Source organism: Bombina bombina, chromosome 5 (assembly GCF_027579735.1).
Source record: "Bombina bombina isolate aBomBom1 chromosome 5, aBomBom1.pri, whole genome shotgun sequence".
NCBI lineage: Eukaryota > Metazoa > Chordata > Amphibia > Anura > Bombinatoridae > Bombina > Bombina bombina.
Genome location: NC_069503.1, coordinates 1,165,413,987 through 1,165,438,384, shown reverse-complemented (window position 1 = coordinate 1,165,438,384; position 24,398 = coordinate 1,165,413,987). Strand labels below are relative to the sequence as shown.

Genomic DNA, 24,398 nt, shown 5'->3' with positions numbered 1-24,398 from the left:
GCACAGCTATCCTCCACCGGGATAGTGGTACGCTTAGCTAAGGTAGAAACTGCTCCCTCCACCTTAGGGACCGTTTGCCATAAGTCCCTTGAGGTGGCGTCTATTGGAAACATTTTTCTAAATATCGGAGGGGGTGAGAACGGCACACCGGGTCTATCCCACTCCTTAGTAACAATTTCAGTAAGTCTCTTAGGTATAGGAAAAACCTCAGTACTCGTCGGTACCGCAAAATATTTATCCAACCTACACATTTTCTCTGGTATTGCAACTGTGTTACAATCATTCAGAGCCGCTAACACCTCCCCTAGTAATACACGGAGGTTTTCCAGTTTAAATTTAAAATTTGAAATATCTGAATCCAGTCTGTTGGGATCAGAACCGTCACCCACAGAAACAGAATTTATGTTTACCTGATAAATTACTTTCTCCAACGGTGTGTCCGGTCCACGGCGTCATCCTTACTTGTGGGATATTCTCTTCCCCAACAGGAAATGGCAAAGAGCCCAGCAAAGCTGGTCACATGATCCCTCCTAGGCTCCGCCTACCCCAGTCATTCGACCGACGTTAAGGAGGAATATTTGCATAGGAGAAACCATATGGTACCGTGGTGACTGTAGTTAAAGAAAATAAATTATCAGACCTGATTAAAAAAACCAGGGCGGGCCGTGGACCGGACACACCGTTGGAGAAAGTAATTTATCAGGTAAACATAAATTCTGTTTTCTCCAACATAGGTGTGTCCGGTCCACGGCGTCATCCTTACTTGTGGGAACCAATACCAAAGCTTTAGGACACGGATGAAGGGAGGGAGCAAATCAGGTCACCTAAATGGAAGGCACCACGGCTTGCAAAACCTTTCTCCCAAAAATAGCCTCAGAAGAAGCAAAAGTATCAAACTTGTAAAATTTGGTAAAAGTGTGCAGTGAAGACCAAGTCGCTGCCCTACATATCTGATCAACAGAAGCCTCGTTCTTGAAGGCCCATGTGGAAGCCACAGCCCTAGTGGAATGAGCCGTGATTCTTTCGGGAGGCTGCCGTCCGGCAGTCTCGTAAGCCAATCTGATGATGCTTTTAATCCAAAAAGAGAGAGAGGTAGAAGTTGCTTTTTGACCTCTCCTTTTACCGGAATAAACAACAAACAAGGAAGATGTTTGTCTAAAATCCTTTGTAGCATCTAAATAGAATTTTAGAGCGCGAACAACATCCAAATTGTGCAACAAACGTTCCTTCTTTGAAACTGGTTTCGGACACAGAGAAGGTACGATAATCTCCTGGTTAATGTTTTTGTTAGAAACAACTTTTGGAAGAAAACCAGGTTTAGTACGTAAAACCACCTTATCTGCATGGAACACCAGATAAGGAGGAGAACACTGCAGAGCAGATAATTCTGAAACTCTTCTAGCAGAAGAAATTGCAACTAAAAACAAAACTTTCCAAGATAATAACTTAATATCAACGGAATGTAAGGGTTCAAACGGAACCCCCTGAAGAACTGAAAGAACTAAGTTGAGACTCCAAGGAGGAGTCAAAGGTTTGTAAACAGGCTTAATTCTAACCAGAGCCTGAACAAAGGCTTGAACATCTGGCACAGCTGCCAGCTTTTTGTGAAGTAACACAGACAAGGCAGAAATCTGTCCCTTCAGGGAACTAGCAGATAATCCTTTTTCCAATCCTTCTTGAAGGAAGGATAGAATCTTAGGAATCTTAACCTTGTCCCAAGGGAATCCTTTAGATTCACACCAACAGAATATTTTTTCCAAATTTTGTGGTAAATCTTTCTAGTTACAGGCTTTCTGGCCTGAACAAGAGTATCGATAACAGAATCTGAGAACCCTCGCTTCGATAAGATCAAGCGTTCAATCTCCAAGCAGTCAGCTGGAGTGAAACCAGAATGAAACCAGGATGTTCGAACGGACCCTGAACAAGAAGGTCTCGTCTCAAAGGTAGCTTCCAAGGTGGAGCCAATGACATATTCACCAGATCTGCATACCAAGTCCTGCGTGGCCACGCAGGAGCTATCAAGATCACCGACGCCCTCTCCTGATTGATCCTGGCTACCAGCCTGGGGATGAGAGGAAACGGCGGGAACACATAAGCTAGTTTGAAGGTCCAAGGTGCTACTAGTGCATCCACTAGAGCCGCCTTGGGATCCCTGGATCTGGACCCGTAGCAAGGAACTTTGAAGTTCTGACGAGAGGCCATCAGATCCATGTCTGGAATGCCCCACAGCTGAGTGACTTGGGCAAAGATTTCCGGATGGAGTTCCCACTCCCCCGGATGCAATGTCTGACGACTCAGAAAATCCGCTTCCCAATTTTCCACTCCTGGGATGTGGATAGCAGACAGGTGGCAGGAGTGAGACTCCGCCCATAGAATGATTTTGGTCACTTCTTCCATCGCTAGGGAACTCCTTGTTCCCCCCTGATGGTTGATGTACGCAACAGTTGTCATGTTGTCTGATTGAAACCGTATGAACTTGGCCCTCGCTAGCTGAGGCCAAGCCTTGAGAGCATTGAATATCGCTCTCAGTTCCAGAATATTTATCGGTAGAAGAGATTCTTCCCGAGACCAAAGACCCTGAGCTTTCAGGGATCCCCAGACCGCGCCCCAGCCCATCAGACTGGCGTCGGTCGTGACGATGACCCACTCCGGTCTGCGGAATGTCATCCCTTGTGACAGGTTGTCCAGGGACAGCCACCAACGGAGTGAGTCTCTGGTCCACTGATTTACTTGTATCTTCGGAGACAAGTCTGTATAGTCCCCATTCCACTGACTGAGCATGCACAGTTGTAATGGTCTTAGATGAATGCGCGCAAAAGGAACTATGTCCATTGCCGCTACCATCAAACTGATCACTTCCATGCACTGCGCTATGGAAGGAAGAGGAACGGAATGAAGTATCCGACAAGAGTCTAGAAGTTTTGTTTTTCTGGCCTCTGTCAGAAAAATCCTCATTTCTAAGGAGTCTATTATTGTTCCCAAGAAGGGAACCCTTGTTGACGGAGATAGAGAACTCTTTTCCACGTTCACTTTCCATCCGTGAGACCTGAGAAAGGCCAGGACAATGTCCGTGTGAGCCTTTGCTTGAGGAAGGGACGACGCTTGAATCAGAATGTCGTCCAAGTAAGGTACTACAGCAATGCCCCTTGGTCTTAGCACAGCTAGAAGGGACCCTAGTACCTTTGTGAAAATCCTTGGAGCAGTGGCTAATCCGAAAGGAAGCGCCACGAACTGGTAATGCTTGTCCAGGAATCGATGATGTTCCTTGTGGATGGGAATATGTAGATACGCATCCTTTAAATCCACTGTGGTCATGAATTGACCTTCCTGGATGGAAGGAAGAATAGTTCGAATGGTTTCCATCTTGAACGATGGAACCTTGTTTAAGATCTTGAGATCTAAGATTGGTCTGAACGTTCCCTCTTTTTTGGGAACTATGAACAGATTGGAGTAGAACCCCATCCCTTGTTCTCTTAATGGAACAGGATGAATCACTCCCATTTTTAACAGGTCTTCTACACAATGTAAGAATGCCTGTCTTTTTATGTGGTCTGAAGACAACTGAGACCTGTGGAACCTCCCCCTTGGGGGAAGCCCCTTGAATTCCAGAAGATAACCTTGGGAGACTATTTCTAGCGCCCAAGGATCCAGAACATCTCTTGCCCAAGCCTGAGCGAAGAGAGAGAGTCTGCCCCCCACCAGATCCGGTCCCGGATCGGGGGCCAACATTTCATGCTGTCTTGGTAGCAGTGGCAGGTTTCTTGGCCTGCTTTCCCTTGTTCCAGCCTTGCATTGGTCTCCAAGCTGGCTTGGCTTGAGAAGTATTACCCTCTTGCTTAGAGGACGTAGCACTTTGGGCTGGTCCATTTCTACGAAAGGGACGAAAATTAGGTTTATTTTTTGCCTTGAAAGGCCGATCCTGAGGAAGGGCGTGGCCCTTACCCCCAGTGATATCAGAGATAATCTCTTTCAAGTCAGGGCCAAACAGCGTTTTCCCCTTGAAAGGAATGTTAAGTAGCTTGTTCTTGGAAGACGCATCAGCTGACCAAGATTTCAACCAAAGCGCTCTGCGCGCCACAATAGCAAACCCAGAATTCTTAGCCGCTAACCTAGCCAATTGCAAAGTGGCGTCTAGGGTGAAAGAATTAGCCAATTTGAGAGCATTGATTCTGTCCATAATCTCCTCATAAGGAGGAGAATCACTATCGACCGCCTTTATCAGCTCATCGAACCAGAAACATGCGGCTGTAGCTACAGGGACAATGCATGAAATTGGTTGTAGAAGGTAACCCTGCTGAACAAACATCTTTTTAAGTAAACCTTCTAATTTTTTATCCATAGGATCTTTGAAAGCACAACTATCCTCTATGGGTATAGTGGTGCGTTTGTTTAAAGTGGAAACCGCTCCCTCGACCTTGGGGACTGTCTGCCATAAGTCCTTTCTGGGGTCGACCATAGGAAACAATTTTTTAAATATGGGGGGAGGGACGAAAGGAATACCGGGCCTTTCCCATTCTTTATTAACAATGTCCGCCACCCGCTTGGGTATAGGAAAAGCTTCTGGGAGCCCCGGGACCTCTAGGAACTTGTCCATTTTACATAGTTTCTCTGGGATGACCAACTTGTCACAATCATCCAGAGTGGATAATACCTCCTTAAGCAGAATGCGGAGATGTTCCAACTTAAATTTAAACGTAATCACATCAGGTTCAGCTTGTTGAGAAATGTTCCCTGAATCAGTAATTTCTCCCTCAGACAAAACCTCCCTGGCCCCATCAGACTGGGTTAGGGGCCCTTCAGAACCATTATTATCAGCGTCGTCATGCTCTTCAGTATCTAAAACAGAGCAGTCGCGCTTACGCTGATAAGTGTTCATTTTGGCTAAAATGTTTTTGACAGAATTATCCATTACAGCCGTTAATTGTTGCATAGTAAGGAGTATTGGCGCGCTAGATGTACTAGGGGCCTCCTGAGTGGGCAAGACTCGTGTAGACGAAGGAGGGAATGATGCAGTACCATGCTTACTCCCCTCACTTGAGGAATCATCTTGGGCATCATTGTCATTGTCACATAAATCACATTTATTTTAATGAATAGGAATTCTGGCTTCCCCACATTCAGAACACAGTCTATCTGGTAGTTCAGACATGTTAAACAGGCATAAACTTGATAAAGTACAAAAAACGTTTTAAAATAAAACCGTTACTGTCACTTTAAATTTTAAACTGAACACACTTTATTACTGCAATTGCGAAAAAACATGAAGGAATTGTTCAAAATTCACCAAATTTTCACCACAGTGTCTTAAAGCCTTAAAAGTATTGCACACCAAATTTGGAAGCTTTAACCCTTAAAATAACGGAACCGGAGCCGTTTTTATATTTAACCCCTTTACAGTCCCTGGTATCTGCTTTGCTGAGACCCAACCAAGCCCAAAGGGGAATACGATACCAAATGACGCCTTCAGAAAGTCTTTTCTAAGTATCAGAGCTCCTCTCACATGCGACTGCATGTCATGCCTCTCAAAAACAAGTGCGCAACACCGGCGCGAAAATGAGGCTCTGCCTATGATTTGGGAAAGCCCCTAAAGAATAAGGTGTCTAAAACAGTGCCTGCCGATATTATTATATCAAAATACCCAGAATAAATTATTCCTCAAGGCTAAATATGTGTTAATAATGAATCGATTTAGCCCAGAAAAAGTCTACAGTCTTAATAAGCCCTTGTGAAGCCCTTATTTACGATCTTAATAAACATGGCTTACCGGATCCCATAGGGAAAATGACAGCTTCCAGCATTACATCGTCTTGTTAGAATGTGTCATACCTCAAGCAGCAAGAGACTGCTCACTGTTCCCCCAACTGAAGTTAATTGCTCTCAACAGTCCTGTGTGGAACAGCCATGGATTTTAGTGACGGTTGCTAAAATCATTTTCCTCATACAAACAGAAATCTTCATCTCTTTTCTGTTTCTGAGTAAATAGTACATACCAGCACTATTTCAAAATAACAAACTCTTGATTGAATAATAAAAACTACAGTTAAACACTAAAAAACTCTAAGCCATCTCCGTGGAGATGTTGCCTGTACAACGGCAAAGAGAATGACTGGGGTAGGCGGAGCCTAGGAGGGATCATGTGACCAGCTTTGCTGGGCTTTTTGCCATTTCCTGTTGGGGAAGAGAATATCCCACAAGTAAGGATGACGCCGTGGACCGGACACACCTATGTTGGAGAAATGAAGTTCTCCGTCCTCATGTTCTGCCACCTGTGACGCAGTGTCTGACATGGCCCTAATATTATCAGCGCACTCTGTTCTCACCCCAGAGTGATCACGCTTACCTCTTAGTTCTGGTAATTTAGCCAAAACCTCAGTCATAACAGTAGCCATATCCTGTAATGTGATTTGTAATGGCCGCCCAGATGTACTCGGCGCTACAATATCACGCACCTCCCTCTGAGCGGGAGATGTAGGTACTGACACGTGAGGCGAGTTAGTCGGCATAACTCTCCCCTCGTTGTTTGGTGAAATTTGTTCAATTTGTACAGATTGACTTTTATTTAAAGTAGCATCAATACAGTTAGTACATAAATTTCTATTGGGCTCCACTTTGGCATTGCAACAAATGACACAGGTATCATCCTCTGAATCAGACATGTTTAACACACTAGCAAATAAAATTGCAACTTGGAAATACAATTCAATTAGAATAATATTAAAACGTACTGTGCCTTTAAGAAGCACAGAAGATCTATGACAGTTGAAAATTAATAAATTTAAACAGTTATAGCCTCAATCCTTGTAAACAACACAACTTTAGCAAAGGTTTAATCCCATTAGCAAAGATAACAAATTCTGAAAGCAGGAAACAAATTACAGAATAAACGTTTTTTATCTCAGTCAAACTATAATTCTCACAGCTCTGCTGAGAGAAATTACCTCCCTCAAAATAAGTTTTGAAGACCCCTGAGCTCTGTAGAGATGAACCGGATCATGCAGGGAATACAATGAGTTGCTGACTGAAATATTTGATGCATAGTAAAAGCGCCAAAAAACGGCCCCTCCCCCTCACACACAGCAGTGAGGGAGAACAGAAACTGTCAGAAAACAGATTAAGCAACTGCCAAGTGGAAAAATAGTGCCCAAACATTTATTCACTCAGTACCTCAGCAAATGAAAACGATTTTACATTCCAGCAAAAACGTTAAACATAATCTCTAGTTATTAAACAGCTTTATGTATTTCTTACAGTGTAATTCTAGTGAAGTACCATTCCCCAGAATACTGAAGTGTAAAGTATACATACATGACATTATATCGGTATGGCAGGATTTTCTCATCAATTCCATTGTCAGAAAATAAAAACTGCTACATACCTCTATGCAGATTCATCTGCCCGCTGTCCCCTGATCTGAAGTTTACCTCACTCCTCAGATGGCCGAGAACAGCAATATGATCTTAACTACTCCGGCTAAAATCATAGCAAAACTCTGGTAGATTCTTCTTCAAACTCTGCCAGAGAGGTAATAACACACCATAGTCCTCTCACACATCCTATCTAGTCGTTGGGTGCAAGAGAATGACTGGGAGTGACGTAGAGGGGAGGAGCTATATGCAGCTCTGCTGGGTGAATCCTCTTGCACTTCCTGTTGGGGAGGAGTAATATCCCAGAAGTAATGATGACCCGTGGACTGATCACACTTAACAGAAGAAATAAGAATACTAAAATCAATAAAGACAAAGATGTAAATAAAGGTATAACTCCACTCTGGTACTGGGAACTCTTTCCTGAGTTTAGCTTCCATCCATGAGATCGCAGAAGAGCTCTCAAATGGTCCTCTGCCAGCCGATAGGACAGAGCCTGGACCAGGATGTCGTCCAGATAAGGAGCCATTGATATGCCTCTGGATCTCGCCAAAGCAAGCAGAGCTCCCAGAACCTTTGTGAAGATTCTTGGAGCAGTAGCCAGCCCGAAGGGAAGAGCTACAAACTGGAAGTGCTGATCTAGAAAAGTGAACCTTAAGAACCTGAAGTGATCCTTGTGTATTGGCACACGAAGGTAAGCGTCCTTCAAGTCTATCGTAGTCATAAACTGACCCTCTTGAACTAGGGGCAGTATAGACCTTATCTCCATTTTGAATGATGGAACCGAACTTGTTTAAGCACTTTAGGTCTAGAATCGGGCAAAACATGCCCTCCTTCTTTGGTAGCACGAAAAGGTTTGAATAGTACCCTAGACCCCTTTCTGCTAGAGGTACCGGTACAATTACTCCTAGAGAGGAGAGATCCCTTACGCACTCTAGAAAGGCATCCCGTTTCTATGGTTTTTACAATAGATTTGACAAGAGGAATCTGCCCCTGGGAGGATGAGTCTTTAAACCTATCCTGTAACCCTGGGCAACCCAAGGATCCTGAAAAATCTCTCAACCAAGCCCTCGGCGAGAAGAGAGAGAGTCTGTCCCATACAAGATCCAGAGATTAATCAGGGGCTGACCCTTCATGTCGCTTTTGTCTCGGCGGGTTTCTTGTACTGCTTGGCCTTATTTCAAGACTGAAGGTTTCCAAGATCCCTTGGGCTGCTCTTGCTTTGTGGCTGTTGGGACTTGTCCGAACGAAAGGGACGAAAATTAGGACCCTTAGGCTTATTCTTCTTATCCTGCGGTAGAAAGGCACCCTTGTCCCCCGTGACCGTGGATATGATAAGAGTCCAGGCCCGAAAATAATCTTACCCTTAAATGGAAGGGAAAGCAAACTAGATTTGGACGTCATGTCAGCAGACCACAGGGCCCTACGGGCCAGAACAGAAAAGCCTGATGTCTTGGCATTCAAGCGAATAATCTGCATATTAGCATCACAAACAAATGAATTAGCTACCCTCAGGGCCTTAATTCTTTCATGTATCTCATCGAGGAGAGTCTCCACCTCGATCATTTCTGAGTCTCGCACCAATAGGTAGTGGCTCCAGCCACTGCATCAACCGCGGTTGCAGGTTGAAAAACAAACCCTGTGTGCTAAAACATTTTTTCTTAACAGGGACTCTAATTTCTTACCCATGGGTTCCTTAAATGACGAGCTATCCTCAAGCAGGATAATGGTGCGCTTAGCGAGCGTGGAGATAGCTCGATTCACCTTAGGGACAGATCCCAACAATTCTAGCTGAGAGTTTGGAACAAGGAACAATTTTTAAAACTAAGAAGGGGAGAAAGACGATCCAAGTCTCTCCCATTCATTCTTAATAAGAGAAAGAAAGAGAAAGAAAGAAAGAGAAAGAAAGAGAAAGAAAGAAAGAGAAAGAAAGAGAAAGAAAGAAAGAGAAAGAAAGAGAAAGAAAGAGAAAGAAAGAGAAAGAAAGAGAAAGAAAGAGAAAGAAAGAGAAAGAAAGAAAAAGAAAGAAAGAAAAAGAAAGAGAAAGAAAAAGAAAGAGAAAGAAAGAGAAAGAAAAAGAAAAAGAAAGAAAAAGAAAAAGAAAGAAAGAAAAAGAAAAAGAAAGAAAGAAAAAGAAAAAGAAAGAAAGAAAAAGAAAAAGAAAGAAAGAAAAAGAAAAAGAAAGAAAGAAAAAGAAAAAGAAAGAAAGAGAAAGAAAGAAAGAAAGAGAAAGAAAGAGAAAGAAAGAAAGAGAGTGAAAAAGAAAGAAAGAGAGTAAGAAAGAGAAAGAAAGTAAGAAAGAGAGTAAGAAAGAGAAAGAAAGTAAGAAAGAGTAAGAAAGAGAAAGAAAGTAAGAAAGAGAGTGAGAAAGAAAGAGAAAGAAAGAGAAAGAAAGAGAAAGAAAGAGAAAGAAAGAGAAAGAAAGAAAAAGAAAGAAAAAGAAAGAGAAAGAAAGAAAAAGAAAGAGAAAGAGAGAAAAAAAAAGAGAAAGAAAGAAAAAAAAAAGAGAAAGAAAGAAAAAAAAAAGAGAGAAAGAAAAAGAAAGAGAAAGAAAGAGAAAGAAAGAGAAAGAAAGAGAAAGAAAGAAAAAGAAAGAAAAAGAAAGAGAAAGAAAGAAAAAGAAAGAGAAAGAGAGAAAAAAAAAAGAGAAAGAAAGAAAAAAAAAAGAGAAAGAAAGAAAAAAAAAAGAGAGAAAGAAAAAGAAAGAGAAAGAAAAAGAGAGAAAGAAAAAGAAAGAAAGAAAAAGAAAGAGGAAAAGAAAGAGACAAAAGGCAAAGAATAACTGGAGGATGAGAGGAGTGGGGGGAGGTATTTAAGTCTTTGCCTCCTCTGGTGACCAGGTACTGTGTTTTCCACAAGTAATGAATGAAGCCATGGACTCTCCTCCTAATAGATAGAAATACATATAACAAAACTAAAATGTTCCAGGACTGCTTCTTACAGTTTCAGCGTTATTGGCATAGTTCAAAGAAGAAAAAAAATATATAAAAGGTGTCATACGTAATCTGCAGACCCACTAGTTGCTCTAATGATGGTCCGTTAAATTATATTTTACAAGACCTCCCGGCCATGCGACTGGAATAGTGATATGTGGGGCACATCCGCCAGGGTCCCACAACAGTTCTCCTGCAAGTAACATTGGCCGCTGCCGCCATCTCCAATGAGCAGTCCACTCCTTAGGTGCTAGGATTGCTACTTCTTTGCTGTTCTATGATGTACGGCGGTTGCATGATCACCAACAGGTGAGATCCAGATGAAGTCTCCCCACAAGGTTGACCCGCCACTCCACGTTTTCTACTCGGGAAATGGAGGTCTTCTGCCAGACTGATGTGCTCTTCAGAATCAGCACAGTTATCTGGCTTGCCCTTATATAGAGCCTCAGTCGTCTGAGATGAAGAGGAATCAGCGTAGGTCCTGCTTTTCTCTTGTGAGGCTGTATTAGCCAATCTCGATCGCCCCGGCTTGTCACATTTCACCTGGACATCCCAACAAGCATGGGGTATAGCTATAGGTTCCCTTATGGTAATATTGGAAAATGCGCATCTGATCGCTGACGTGATTATTGCTGTATGGGTATCTACCCGTTCTATGAGCACGGAAATCAGATCTCTAAGGTCAGTCTCCATGATAAAAGTAGTTTATCCAAGTCTCCTCACTTGTATCGGTACGAGTAATAACCGTTTATGGTCAAATACTGAGAATGGTAGCAGGTAAGCACTGCTCTACTCGATTACTTAGTTAACCGAGGGGGGAGATGTATGAGTGTAATTATGTCGCGGCTTACATCCTCAACCAGACCGGTTTGGATCTAGTTGGTGGGATCGGGAAAATGAAGGTATCATTCAGTTCCGTGTCTTCTCCTTTCTTACGCCTAGATTTAGAGTTCTGCGTTAGCCGTCAAAACCAGCGTTAGGGGCTCCTAACGCTGGTTTTGGCCGCCCGCTGGTATTTAGAGTCAGTCAGGAAAGGGTCTAACGCTCACTTTGCAGCCGCGACTTTTCCATACCGCAGATCCCCTTACGTCAATTGCGCATCCTATATTTTCGATTTGATCTTGCTCACACTGGTATTTAGAGTCTTGGCTGAAGTGAGCGTTAGAAATCTAACGACAAGACTCCAGCCGCAGCAAAAAGCCAGGAGTTAAGAGCTTTCTGGGCTAATGCCGGTTTATAAAGCTCTTAACTACTGTGCTCTAAAGTACACTAACACCCATAAACTACCTATGTACCCCTAAACCGAGGTCCCCCCACATCGCCGCCACTCTAATAAAAATTTTTAACCCCTAATCTGCCGACCGTACACCGCCGCAACCTACGTTATCCCTATGTACCCCTAATCTGCTGCTCCTAACATCGCTGACCCCTACATAATATTTATTAACCCCTAATCTGCCACCCCCAACGTTGCCGCCACCTACCTACAATTATTAACCCCTAATCTGCCGACCGGACCTCACCGCTACTCTATTAAATTTATTAACCCCTAAAGCTAAATCTAACCCCAACACTAACACCCCCCCTAAGTTAAATATAATTTTTATCTAACGAAATAAATTAACTGTTATTAAATAAATTATTCCTATTTAAAGCTAAATACTTACCTGTAAAATAAACCCTAATATAGCTACAATATAAATTATAATTATATTGTAGCTATTTTAGGATTAATATTTATTTTACAGGCAACTTTGTATTTATTTTAACCAGGTACAATAGCTATTAAATAGTTAATAACTATTTAATAGCTACCTAGTTAAAATAATTACAAAAGTACCTGTAAAATAAATCCTAACCCAAGATACAATTAAACCTAACAATACACTATCAATAAATTAATTAAATAAAATACCTACAATTAAACCTAACACTACACTATCAATGAATTAATTACATACAAATACCTACAATTAAATACAATTAAATAAACTAACTAAAGTACAAAAAATAAAAGAACTAAGTTACAAAAAATAAAAAAATAATTTACAAACATTAGAAAAATATTACAACAATTTTAAGCTAATTACACCTACTCTAAGCCACCTAATAAAATAACAAAGCCCCCCAAAATAAAAAATGCCCTACCCTATTCTAAAATACAAATAGAAAAGCTCTTTTACCTTACCAGCCCTTAAAAGGGCCTTTTGCGGGGCATGCCCCAAAGAATTATGCTCTTTTGCCTGTAAAAAAAAACATACAATACCCCCCCAACATTACAACCCACCACCCACATACCCCTAATCTAACCCAACCCCCCTTAAATAAACCTAACACTAAGCCCCTGAAGATCTCCCTACCTTATCTTCACCACGCCGGGTATCACCGATCCGTCCAGAGGAGGCTCCGAAGTCTTCATCCAAGCCCAAGCGGGGGCTGAAGAGGTCCATCATCCGGCTCAAAAAGTTCCATCATCCGGCTGAAGAGGTCCATCATCCGGCTGAAGAGGTCCATCATCCGGCTGAAGAGGTCCATCATCCGGCTGAAGAGGTCCATCATCCGGCTGAAGAGGTCCATCATCCGGCTGAAGAGGTCCATCATCCGGCTGAAGTCTTCTATCAAGCGGCATCTTTCTTCCGGATCCATCTTAATCCCGCCAACGCGGAACATCCATCCTGGCCGACGACTTCCCGACGAATGACGGTTCCTTTAAATGACGTCATCCAAGATGGCGTCCCTCGAATTCCGATTGGCTGATAGGATTCTATCAGCCAATCGGAATTAAGGTAGGAAAATTCTGATTGGCTGATGGAATCAGCCAATCAGATTGAGCTTGCATTCTATTGGCTGTTCCGATCAGCCAATAAAATGCAAGCTCAATCTGATTGGCTGATTCCATCAGCCAATCAGAATTTTCCTACCTTAATTCCGATTGGCTGATAGAATCCTATCAGCCAATCGGAATTCGAGGGACGCCATCTTGGATGACGTCATTTAAAGGAACCGTCATTCGTCGGCCAGGATGGATGTTCCGCGTCGGCGGGATGAAGATGGATCCGGAAGAAAGAAGATTGAAGATGCCGCTTGATAGAAGACTTCAGCCCGATGATGGACCTCTTCAGCCCCCACTTGGGCTTGGATGAAGACTTCGGAGCCTCCTCTGGACGGATCGGTGATACCCGGCGTGGTGAAGATAAGGTAGGGAGATCTTCAGGGGCTTAGTGTTAGGTTTATTTAAGGGGGGTTTGGGTTAGATTAGGGGTATGTGGGTGGTGTGTTGTAATTTTGGGGGGGGGGGGTATTGTATGTTTTTTTTTTACAGGCAAAAAAGAGCAGAATACTTTGGGGCATGCCCCGCAAAAGGCCCTTTTAAGGGCTGGTAAGGTAAGAGCTTTTCTATTTGTATTTTAGAATAGGGTAGGGCATTTTTTTTATTTTGGGGGGCTTTGTTATTTTATTAGGAGGCTTAGAGTAGGTGTAATTAGCTTAAAATTGTTGTAATATTTTTCTAATGTTTGTAAATTATTTTTTTATTTTTTGTAACTTAGTTCTTTTATTTTTTGTACTTTAGTTAGTTTATTTAATTGTATTTAATTGTAGGTATTTGTATGTAATTAATTTATTGATACTGTAGTGTTAGGTTTAATTGTAGATAATTGTAGGTATTTTATTTAATTAATTTATTGATAGTGTAGTGTTAGGTGTATTTGTAACTTAGGTTAGGATTTATTTTACAGGTAATTTTGTAATTATTTTAACTAGGTAGCTATTAAATAGTTATTAACTATTTAATAGCTATTGTACCTGGTTAAAATAAATACAAAGTTACCTGTAAAATAAATATTAATCCTAAAATAGCTACAATATAATTATAATTTATATTGTAGCTATATTAGGGTTTATTTTACAGGTAAGTATTTAGCTTTAAATAGGAATAATTTATTTAATAAGATTTATTTTATTTAGATAAAAAACAGAATTTATGCTTAACTGATAAATTACTTTCTCTTGTGGTGTATCCAGTCCACGGCTTCATCCTTTACTTGTGGGATATTCTCCTTCCTAACAGGAAGTGGCAAAGAGAGCACACAGCAGAGCTGTCTATATAGCTCCCCCCCCCCCAGTCATTCGACCGGAGGTTAGGAAGAAAAAGGAGAAACCATAGGGTGCAGTGGTGACTGTAGTTTAAACAAAAAGATCTACCTGACTTAATAGCCAGGGCGGGCCGTGGACTGGATACACCACAAGAGAAAGTAATTTATCAGGTAAGCATAAATTATGTTTTCTCTTGTAAGGTGTATCCAGTCCACGGATTCATCCTTTACTTGTGGGATACCAATACCAAAGCTTTAGGACACGGATGAAGGGAGGGAACAAGACAGGTACCTTAAACGGAAGGCACCACTGCTTGTAAAACCTTTCTCCCAAAAATAGCCTCCGAAGAATCAAAAGTATCGAATTTGTAAAATTTGGAAAAGGTATGCAGCGAAGACCAAGTGGCTGCCTTACAAATCTGTTCAACAGAAGCCTCATTTTTAAAAGCCCATGTGGAAGCCACTGCTCTGGTAGAATGAGCAGTAATTGTTTCAGGAGGCTGCTGGCCAGCAGTCTCATAGGCCAGACGGATGATGCTTTTCAGCCAAAAGGAAAGAGAGGTAGCAGTCGCCTTCTGACCTCTTCTCTTACCAGAAAAGATGACAAACAATGAAGTTGTTTGTCTGAAATCCTTAGTTGCTTGTAAATAGAACTTTAAAGCACGAACCACATCAAGATTGTGTAACAGAAGTTCCTTCTTCGAAGAAGGATTAGGACACAGAGAAGGAACAACAATTTCCTGATTAATATTCTTATTAGACACAACCTTAGGAAGAAAACTGGGTTTGGTACGCAAAACTACCTTATCTGCGTGGAACACCAAGTAAGGTGAGTCACACTGCAAAGCAGATAACTCTGAAACTCTTCGAGCAGAAGAGACAGCTACCAAAAACAAAACTTTCCAAGATAAAAGTTTAATATCTATGGAATGTAAAGGTTCAAACGGAACCCCTTGCAGAACTGAAAGAACTAAATTCAGACTCCATGGCGGAACCACAGGTCTATAAACAGGCTTGATTCTGACTAAAGCCTGACTAAACGCTTGAACGTCTGGTACCTCTGCCAGACGTTTGTGTAAAAGAATAGACAAAGCAGATATCTGTCCTTTTAAGGAACTAGCTGATAATCCTTTCTCCAATCCTTCTTGGAGAAAAGACAATATCCTGGGAATCCTAATCTTACTCCATGAGTAACCCTTGGATTTGCACGAACAAAGATATTTTCGCAAAATCTTATGGTAGATTTTCCTGGTGACAGGCTTTCTGGCCTGAATCAGGGTATCGATAACCGACTCAGAGAAACCACGCTTAGATAGAATTAGGCGTTCAATCTTCAAGCAGTCAGACGCAGAGAAATTAGATTTGGATGTTTGAAAGGACCTTGAAGTAGAAGGTCTGCATACCAGGTCCTGCGTGGCCACGCAGGCGCTATTAGAATCACCAACGCCCTCTCCTGCTTGATTCTGGCAACCAGACGAGGAAGGAGAGGAAACGGTGGAAACACATAGGCCAGATTGAAGGACCAAGGCTCTGCTAGAGCATCTATCAACGCCGCCTGGGGATCCCGGGACCTGGACCCATAAAGAGGAAGTTTGGCATTCTGACGGGACGCCATCAGATCCAATTCTGGAGTGCCCCATCTCTGAATCAGCTGGGCAAATACCTCCAGGTGGAGTTCCCACTCCCCCGGATGAAATGTCTGACGACTTAGAAAATCAGCTTCCCAGTTGTCTACTCCTGGGATGTGAATTGCTGAGAGGTGGCAAGAGTGATCCTCCGCCCACCTGATTATTTTGGTTACTTCCATCATTGCTAGGGGACTCCTTGTTCCCCCTTGATGGTTGATGTAAGCTACAGTCGTGATGTTGTCCGACTGAAATCTGATGAATTTGGCCACAGCTAGCTGAGGCCATGCCTGAAGAGCATTGAATATCGCCCTCAGTTCCAGAATGTTTATCGGGAGAAGAGCTTCTTCCCGAGACCATAAGCCCTGAGCTTTCAGGGAGTCCCAGACAGCTACCCAGCCCAACAGACTGGCGTCGGTCGTTACGATGATCCACTCTGGTCTGCGGAAACACATTCCCTGAGACAGGTGATCCTGAGACAGGTGATCCTGAGACAACCACCAGAGAAGAGAATCTCTGGTCCCCTGGTCCAACTGTATTTGGGGAGACAAATCTGCATAATCCCCATTCCACTGTTTGAGCATGCATAGTTGCAGTGGTCTGAGGTGTATCCGTGCAAAAGGGACTATGTCCATTGCCGCTACCATTAGTCCGATTGTCTCCATGCACTGAGCTACAGACGGCCGAGGAATGGAATGAAGAGCTCGGCAAGTAGTTAAGAGTTTTAACTTTCTGACCTCCGTCAGAAATATTTTCATTTCTACCGAGTCTATTAGTGTTCCTAGGAAGGGAACTCTTGTGAGGGGGGAGAGAGAACTCTTTTTGATGTTCACTTTCCACCCGTGAGACCTCAGAAAGGCCACTACGATTTCCGTGTGAGACTTGGCTCTTTGGAAAGTTGACGCCTGAATTAAGATGTTGTCTAGATAAGGCGCCACTGCTATGCCCCGCGGTCTTAGCACCGCCAGGAGGGACCCTAGTACCTTTGTGAAAATTCTGGGAGCAGTGGCCAACCCGAAAGGGAGAGCCACAAACTGAAAATGCTTGTCCAGAAAGGCAAACCTGAGAAACTGGTGATGATCTTTGTGGATAGAAATGTGTAAATACGCATCCTTTAGATCCACGGTAGTCATATATTGACCCTCCTGGATCATTGGTAAGATTGTCCGAATGGTCTCCATCTTGAATGATGGGACTCTGAGGAATTTGTTTAGAATTTTGAGATCCAGGATTGGTCTGAAAGTTCCTTCTTTTTTTGGAACCACAAACAGGTTTGAGTAAAACCCCAGCCCTTGTTGGAACTGGGTGGATCACTCCCATTGTATGTAGGTCTTCTACACAGCGTAAGAACGCCTCTTTCTTTGTTGTGTCTGTAGACAGACGAGAAATATGGAACCTTCCCCTTGGAGGGGAGTCCTTGAATTCTAGAAGATATCCCTGGGATACAATCTCTAAGGCCCAGGGATCGTGTACGTCTCTTGCCCAGGCCTGAGCGAAGAGAGAAAGTCTGCCCCCTACTAGATCCGGTCCCGGATCGGGGGCTACCCCTTCATGCTGTCTTGGGGGCAGCTGCAGGCTTCTTGGCCTGTTTACCCTTGTTCCAGCCCTGGTAAGGTTTCCAGGCTGCCCTGGGTTGTGAAGTGTTACCCTCTTGCTTTGCAGCAGGGGAGGATGAAGCGAGACCGCTCCTGAAATTTCGAAAGGAACGAAAATTATTTTGTTTGTTCTTTGTCTTAAAGAACTTGTCCTGAGGGAGAGCATGGCCTTTTCCCCCAGTGATTTCTGAGATAATCTCTTTAAATTCAAGCCCGAAAAGGGTCTTTCCTTTGAAAGGGATGTTCAGCAGTTTGGATTTTGACGACACATCGGCCGACTAGGACTTGAGCCATAGCGCCCTGCACGCCAGAATGGCGAAACCTGAATTCTTTGCCGCTAACTTAGCTAGTTGGAAAGCGGCATCTGTGATAAAAGAATTAGCCAGCTTAAGAGCCTTAATTCTGTCCATAATATCCTCATATGAGGTCTCCGTCTGGAGCGCATCTTCCAGCGCCTCAAACCAGAAAGCAGCTGCAGTAGTTACAGGAACAATGCACGCTATAGGTTGGAGAAGAAAACCTTGATGAACAAAATTTTTCTTAAGTAAGCCCTCTAACTTTTTATCCATAGGGTCTTTAAAAGCACAACTGTCCTCAATTGGTATGGTTGTGCGTTTAGCAAGTGAAGAAACAGCCCCCTCCACCTTAGGGACTGTCTGCCACGAGTCCCGTGTGGTGTCAGATATGGGGAACGTTTTCTTAAAAACAGGAGGGGGAACAAACGGAATACCTGGTCTATCCCACTCTCTAGTTACTATATCCGCAATCCTCTTAGGGACCGGGAACATATCAGTGTAAACAGGAACTTCTAGGTACTTGTCCATTTTACACAATTTCTCTGGGACCACCAAAGGGTCACAGTCATCCAGAGTAACTAATACCTCCCTGAGTAATAAGCGGAGGTGTTCTAGTTTAAATTTAAAAGCCAACGTATCTGAGTCTGAGGAGCAACCTTTCCCGAATCGGAAACTTCTCCCTCAGACAGCACATCCCTTGCCCCCATTTCAGAGCGTTGTGAGTGTATATCGGATACGGCTACTAAAGCGTCAGAATGCTCATAATCTGTTCTTAAAACAGAGCTATCACGCTTTGCAGGTAACACGGGCAGCTTAGATAAAAATACTGAGAGGGTATTATCCGTAACTGCCGCCAAATCTTGTAAGGTAAAAGAGTTAGACGCGCTAGAGGTGCTAGGCGTCGCTTGAGCGGGCGTAACTGGTTGTGACACTTGGGGAGAGGTCAACGGGCTAACCTCATTACCTTCTGTCTGAGAATCATCTTGGGCCACATTTTTAAGTGCAACAATATGGTCTTTAAAATGTATAGACATATCAGTACACGTGGGACACATTTTGAGAGGGGGTTCCACCATGGCTTCTAAACACATTGAACAAGGATTTTCCTTGGTGACAGACATGGTTAACAGACTAGTAGTAAGACAAACAAGCTTAGAAATCACATTAATCAAGCAAAAACACACTTTGCAAAAAAACGTTACTGTGCCTTTAAGAACTAAAAAAGGCACACAATTTTCCAAAACAGTGAAAAATGCACCAAACTTTTTGAAATTTTCACAGTATGTACCTAAAGCATTGGTAAGATTGCACAGCTAGCAAAAAAAATAGATTAACCCCTTAATGCCCAAACCGGATCAATAGTAAGCTAACAGACCGGTTAAAACAAATGTAGCACCTTGCCACAGCTCTGCTGTGGCCCTACCTTCCCTTAGGAGTCGGATTTATGGGGAAAAAGCTTCTTATGGGTCCTCAAATTGTAGCAGGAGCCACCATGTGAACACAGCCTGAAGATCTAGTCCATCTAACTGCGCATCTGAGGCGCGAAATTAGGCTCCTCCCACCTTACTCCGGTGCTGTGAGGCCTAAAGAAACACTCCTAGGAGTTATAATATTAGCCATGTGGGTAACATCCCCTGAAAGAAAGAATATATATATATATCAAAAAAATAATAAGTATTAAGTATCTAACAGTGTCTGGGATTAGAGACAGCTGTCTCCTAGGTGCAGGGGGGGGGGGGTCACTTCAGATAGGGAAAAAACGGCAAACAGTACCTGCAAAACAAGCAAACAAAATACAATGTGTAATAAAATCAAAATAATGAACTCCCAATGAAATCAGACTCACCAGCTTAGGTCTACGCGTTTCGGCCCTTATAGGCCTTTCTCAAGACTCTTGGAGTCTTGAGAAAGGCCTATAAGGGCCGAAAGGCGTAGACCTAAGCTGGTGAGTCTGATTTCATTGGGAGTTCATTATTTTGATTTTATTACACATTGTATTTTGTTTGCTTGTTTTGCAGGTACTGTTTGCCGTTTTTCCCTATCTGAAGTGACCCCCCCCCTGCACCTAGGAGACAGCTGTCTCTAATCCCAGACACTGTTAGATACTTAATACTTATTATTTTTTTTATATATATATATATATATATATATATATATATATATATATATATATATATATATATATATATATATATATATATATATATATATATATATATATATATATATATATATATATATATATATATATATATTTATTCTTTCACATTTTTATATATATATTTTTTGGGATCAATAGGATTTTTATTTTTGAGATACCGCACACTTTGTATTGGTTTTTGGATTATTTTTTTGGATATATACATTTTTTTGGATAACTTTTCTTATAATGACACATGAGTGTTTCCTTTTTTTCTTGAGCCGAGGACACCACTTATATTGATTACAATTGTCTGCGAACCATCACATATTTTTGTTTGTCACATCATTTGCACAGTCATTTTAAGAAGTTTGATTTTATTGTGCATTCTTTATATATATATACACACATCTTTTGGGATATTTTTTTGGGATTTTTTTGAAGCATTGTGGACACACTTGTTTTTTCTGAACACATTCACATTTGGATTACTAGGACCTAATCCATTAAGACACATATGGTTTATTATTAATTTGGAACACTCCTGCTGATCTCACCCTAATCCACTGGAGTGGATAGCCCATTCTAATACAACGTTCACAAGATAAACTATTTACTGGACTAACTAGGACCACGTTTACAAGGACAATTGTGATATATTGTTTTTAGATTTTTAACCTAGCTTGATGTCATTTTTTATGTGCTTTGTATAACTTTTGTACCATGGATCCATGATAATATTGTATTTATTGTTTTTATTGTAGTATACTGTACCAATAAATTGCCTGTTTTACACACCTAGTCTCCATCAGTTGGCGCCTGGGAATCCCCCCCTTTGCAGTTCATTTCTAATTTTTGGTGAGAGCTGGGTCTCACTTTTTTCCAGGCCTATAGGTGCCCTTTGGCGCTTTGAGTAGAATCCATCATCTATCCCCTGAAAGAAACCCAAAGGGAGCTTCTAAGTGTCTCAAAAACGATCTTTATAAGTAAAAACCGTTTGCCATAAAAAAGTGTCAACCCATAAAATAGCGTCAACCAGCATAAATTAGCCCTGTTATGTAAGCTTTTAATTCTATACTTAGTCTCTGAATAAAGCTTACCCTTCCCTCATGGGGATATTATCAGTCCTTTTCTAGCATTATCACAGTCTTGTCTAGAAATAAATGACTGAACATACCTTATTGCAGCCTAATCTGCAAACCGTTCCCCCCAACTGAAGTTTTCTGGTACTCCTCAGTCCTGTGTGGGAACAGCAGTGGATTTTAGTTACAACATGCTAAAATCATTTTCCTCTCTGCAGAAATCTTCATCCCTTTTCTGCTGGAGAGTAAATAGTACAAACCAATACCATATAAAAATAACAAACTTTTGCTTGTAGAACAAAAACTACAAATCTAACACCACATTCACTTTACCCTTCCGAGAGAGACCCTATTGCTTAGAGCCGGCAAAGAGAATGACTGGGGGGTGGAGCTAGAGGGGGAGCTATATGGACAGCTCTGCTGTGTGCTCTCTTTGCCACTTCCTGTTAGGAAGGAGAATATCCCACAAGTAAAGGATGAATCCGTGGACTGGATACACCTTACAAGAGAAATTATATTTAACTTAGGGGGGTGTTAGTGTTAGGGGTTAATAAATTTATTAGAGTAGCGGTGAGGTCCGGTCGGCAGATTAGGGGTTAATACTTGAAGTTAGGTGTCGGTGATGTTAGGGAGGGCAGATTAGGGGTTAATACTATTTATTATAGGGTTATTGAGGCGGGAGTGAGGCGGTTTAGGGGTTAATACATTTATTATAGTGGCGGCGAGGTCCGGTCAGCAGATTAGGGGTTAAGAAGTGTAGGTAGGTAGCGGCAACGTTGGGGGGGGGGGGCAGATTAGGGGGTAATAAATATAATATAGGGGTCGGCGATGTTAGGGGCAGCAGATTAGGGGTACATAGGGATAACGTAGGTTGCGGCGGTGTACGGAGCGGCAGATTAGGGGTTAAAAATAATATGCAGGGGTCAGCGATAGCGGGGGCGGCAGATTAGGGGTTAATAAGTGTAAGGTTAAGGGTGTTTAGACTCGGGGTACATGTTAGGGTGTTAGGTGCAGACATAGGAAGTGTTTCCCCATAGGAAACAATGGGGCTGCGTTAGGAGCTGAACGCTGCTTTTTTTGCAGGTGTTAGGTTTTTTTTCAGCTCAAACTGCCCCATTGTTTCCTATGGGTGAATTGTGCACGAGCACGTTTTTGAAGCTGGCCGCGTCCGTAAGCAACGCTGGTATTGAGAGTTGCAGTGGCGGTAAATATGCTCTACGCTCCCTTTTTGGAGCCTAACGCAGCCCTTCTGTGAACTCTAAATACCAGCGGTATTTAAAAGGTGCGGGGGAAAAAAAGCACGCGTAGCTAACGCACCCCTTTGGCCGCAGAACTCTAAATCTAGCGGTTAGTTTGATAAGTTGCAAAGCAGGATGTCAAGTTTGAGAGGAGATAAACAACGAGTTGTACTAGTTGCTTGAGGAGCTTCCCAATTTTGTTGCTGATCATGGCCGCGGTCAAGACACACCCTGTGAGTGTCTATTTTAATAAAATACCCATACATACTCATCCACTAATAGCAGACAGCCAAACAAGTACTGAAACATACCAGCAGAGGTTATGGAATAGGAGTATAATGTCGATCTGTGAAGGGAGGCAGAAAATGAATCACTGCGACCGAATTTACAAAGAGCCCATGAAAAGATTTCCCGTGAGGCGAAAACATGGTGTCATGAGGCAATACTCGCTTTACTTCCCTCTGACAAGCACTGTATTCAATATGCTCTGAAGCGCCTTTCACTGAAGAAATCAAGCACATCATCATGCTTCAACCACCTCCAACTGAGGCAGTTAAAAACTGAGGTATGTTTAAGGTAGGTGGGGGGTTTATAGGCTTTTGAGGTTTGGGAAACTTTGCCTCCTCCTAGTAGGAATGTATATTCCATACTTAACCGCTCATGAACTCTTGCCACCTATATAAAACAATAATAAATGTTTCTTACCGTGATGTCGGTTGCACAAGGGTTAACAACCTTATATTAGAACTGATAAAGAGACTACTGGCTCAGACAGTGTAAATGTTAGATTGTGTGGTTTATATGCTGACAATTCTGGTTGCATAGTATTCCATATCTAGTCACTCTCACAGACCTTTAGCTCTAGCCTTAGAAATACATCAGACAGACACAGCGAATAAACACTTGCTAGCTGGGGCAGAACAGCTGATCATGTTGCACCTTGTAAGAGCCTATCTGTGCGAGTGTCTACTAGCATTGCAACCCTCTTGTGACTGACACTAAGTAACACACAGAACAGACGTGCAGAGAATGCTCACTCACACACTGAATATGTACTCACTCTTGGTGCTGGCACAAGTCCCACTCATGGCGTTCATGTTTACAAGCCAGGAAGTTAGGCCACATGTCTCTCTTACACTTCATAAGCTTGATAAGGTGGTGTGCACAGTAATCTCTCTGCTCCAAAGGCAGCTGTGCCAGATTCATCTGCTCCTGAGAGGCAACCATTACTGTAAGGATAAAGAGCACTATTACACTCTGCTAGGGCATATATGAAAAAACAAACAAACAATTTATGCTTACCAGATAAATTCATTTCCTTCCAGATAGGGAGAGTCCACAGCATCATTCCTTACTGTTGGGAAATACAACACCTCGCCACCAGGAGGAGGCAAAGACACCCCAGCCAAAGGCTTAATATCCCTCCCAATTCCTCATTACCCTAGTCATTCTTTGTAGGAGAAACGTTAGGTTATAAATGGTGCCAGAAGAATAAAATAAATCATAGGGGACCGCCCATAGACAAGAAAAAAACGAACATGGCGGTGGATTCTCCCTATCCGGAAGGTTTACCTTCCTAAGATAGGGAGAGTCCATGGCTTCATTCCTTACTGTTGGGAAAACTATACCCAAGCTCCAGAGGACACTGAATGAATAACGGGAGGGAACAAAAAGGAAGAGGCGGACCATATTCTGAGGGAACTACAGCCTGCAAAACTTTTCTCCCGAAAGCTGCTTCAGCCAAGGCAAAAACATCAAACTTGTAAAATTTGGAAAAAGTATGTAAAGGAGGACCACAAATTTGATCCATAGAGGCCTCATTCTTAAAGGCCTAAAAGGAAGCCACTGCTCTAGTGGAATGAGCCGTTATCCTCTCAGGAGAACGATGTCCCGCTGTCTAGTAAGCTAAGTGGATGACACTCATTAACCAAAAAGATAGGGAAGTTGAAGTAGCCTTCTGCCCCTTACGCTTCCCCGAATAGACAACAAAGAGGAAGATTGTCTAAACTCCTTAGAAGCCTGAAGATAGAA

The 24,398-nt window shown here is 42.4% G+C and overlaps 1 protein-coding gene across 2 annotated transcripts in view; it reads right to left on the bottom strand.

Annotated features, from left to right (window-relative positions):
• The window catches only part of NDUFB7 (NADH:ubiquinone oxidoreductase subunit B7), an 81,019-nt gene that overhangs the window by 30,383 nt on the left and 26,238 nt on the right, over positions 1-24,398 (bottom strand). Inside the window, exons 2-3 of one of the 2 annotated variants that reach the window (XM_053715511.1) lie at positions 23,428-23,596; positions 21,225-21,286 (exon numbers count right to left, since the gene is read on the bottom strand). In XM_053715511.1, coding sequence (XP_053571486.1) covers positions 21,226-21,286; positions 23,428-23,596 — 230 coding nt within the window. In that variant the 3' untranslated portion in view covers position 21,225. The remainder of the gene's footprint in view (positions 1-21,224; positions 21,287-23,427; positions 23,597-24,398) is intronic. The other variant, XM_053715510.1, reaches the window with a different exon arrangement.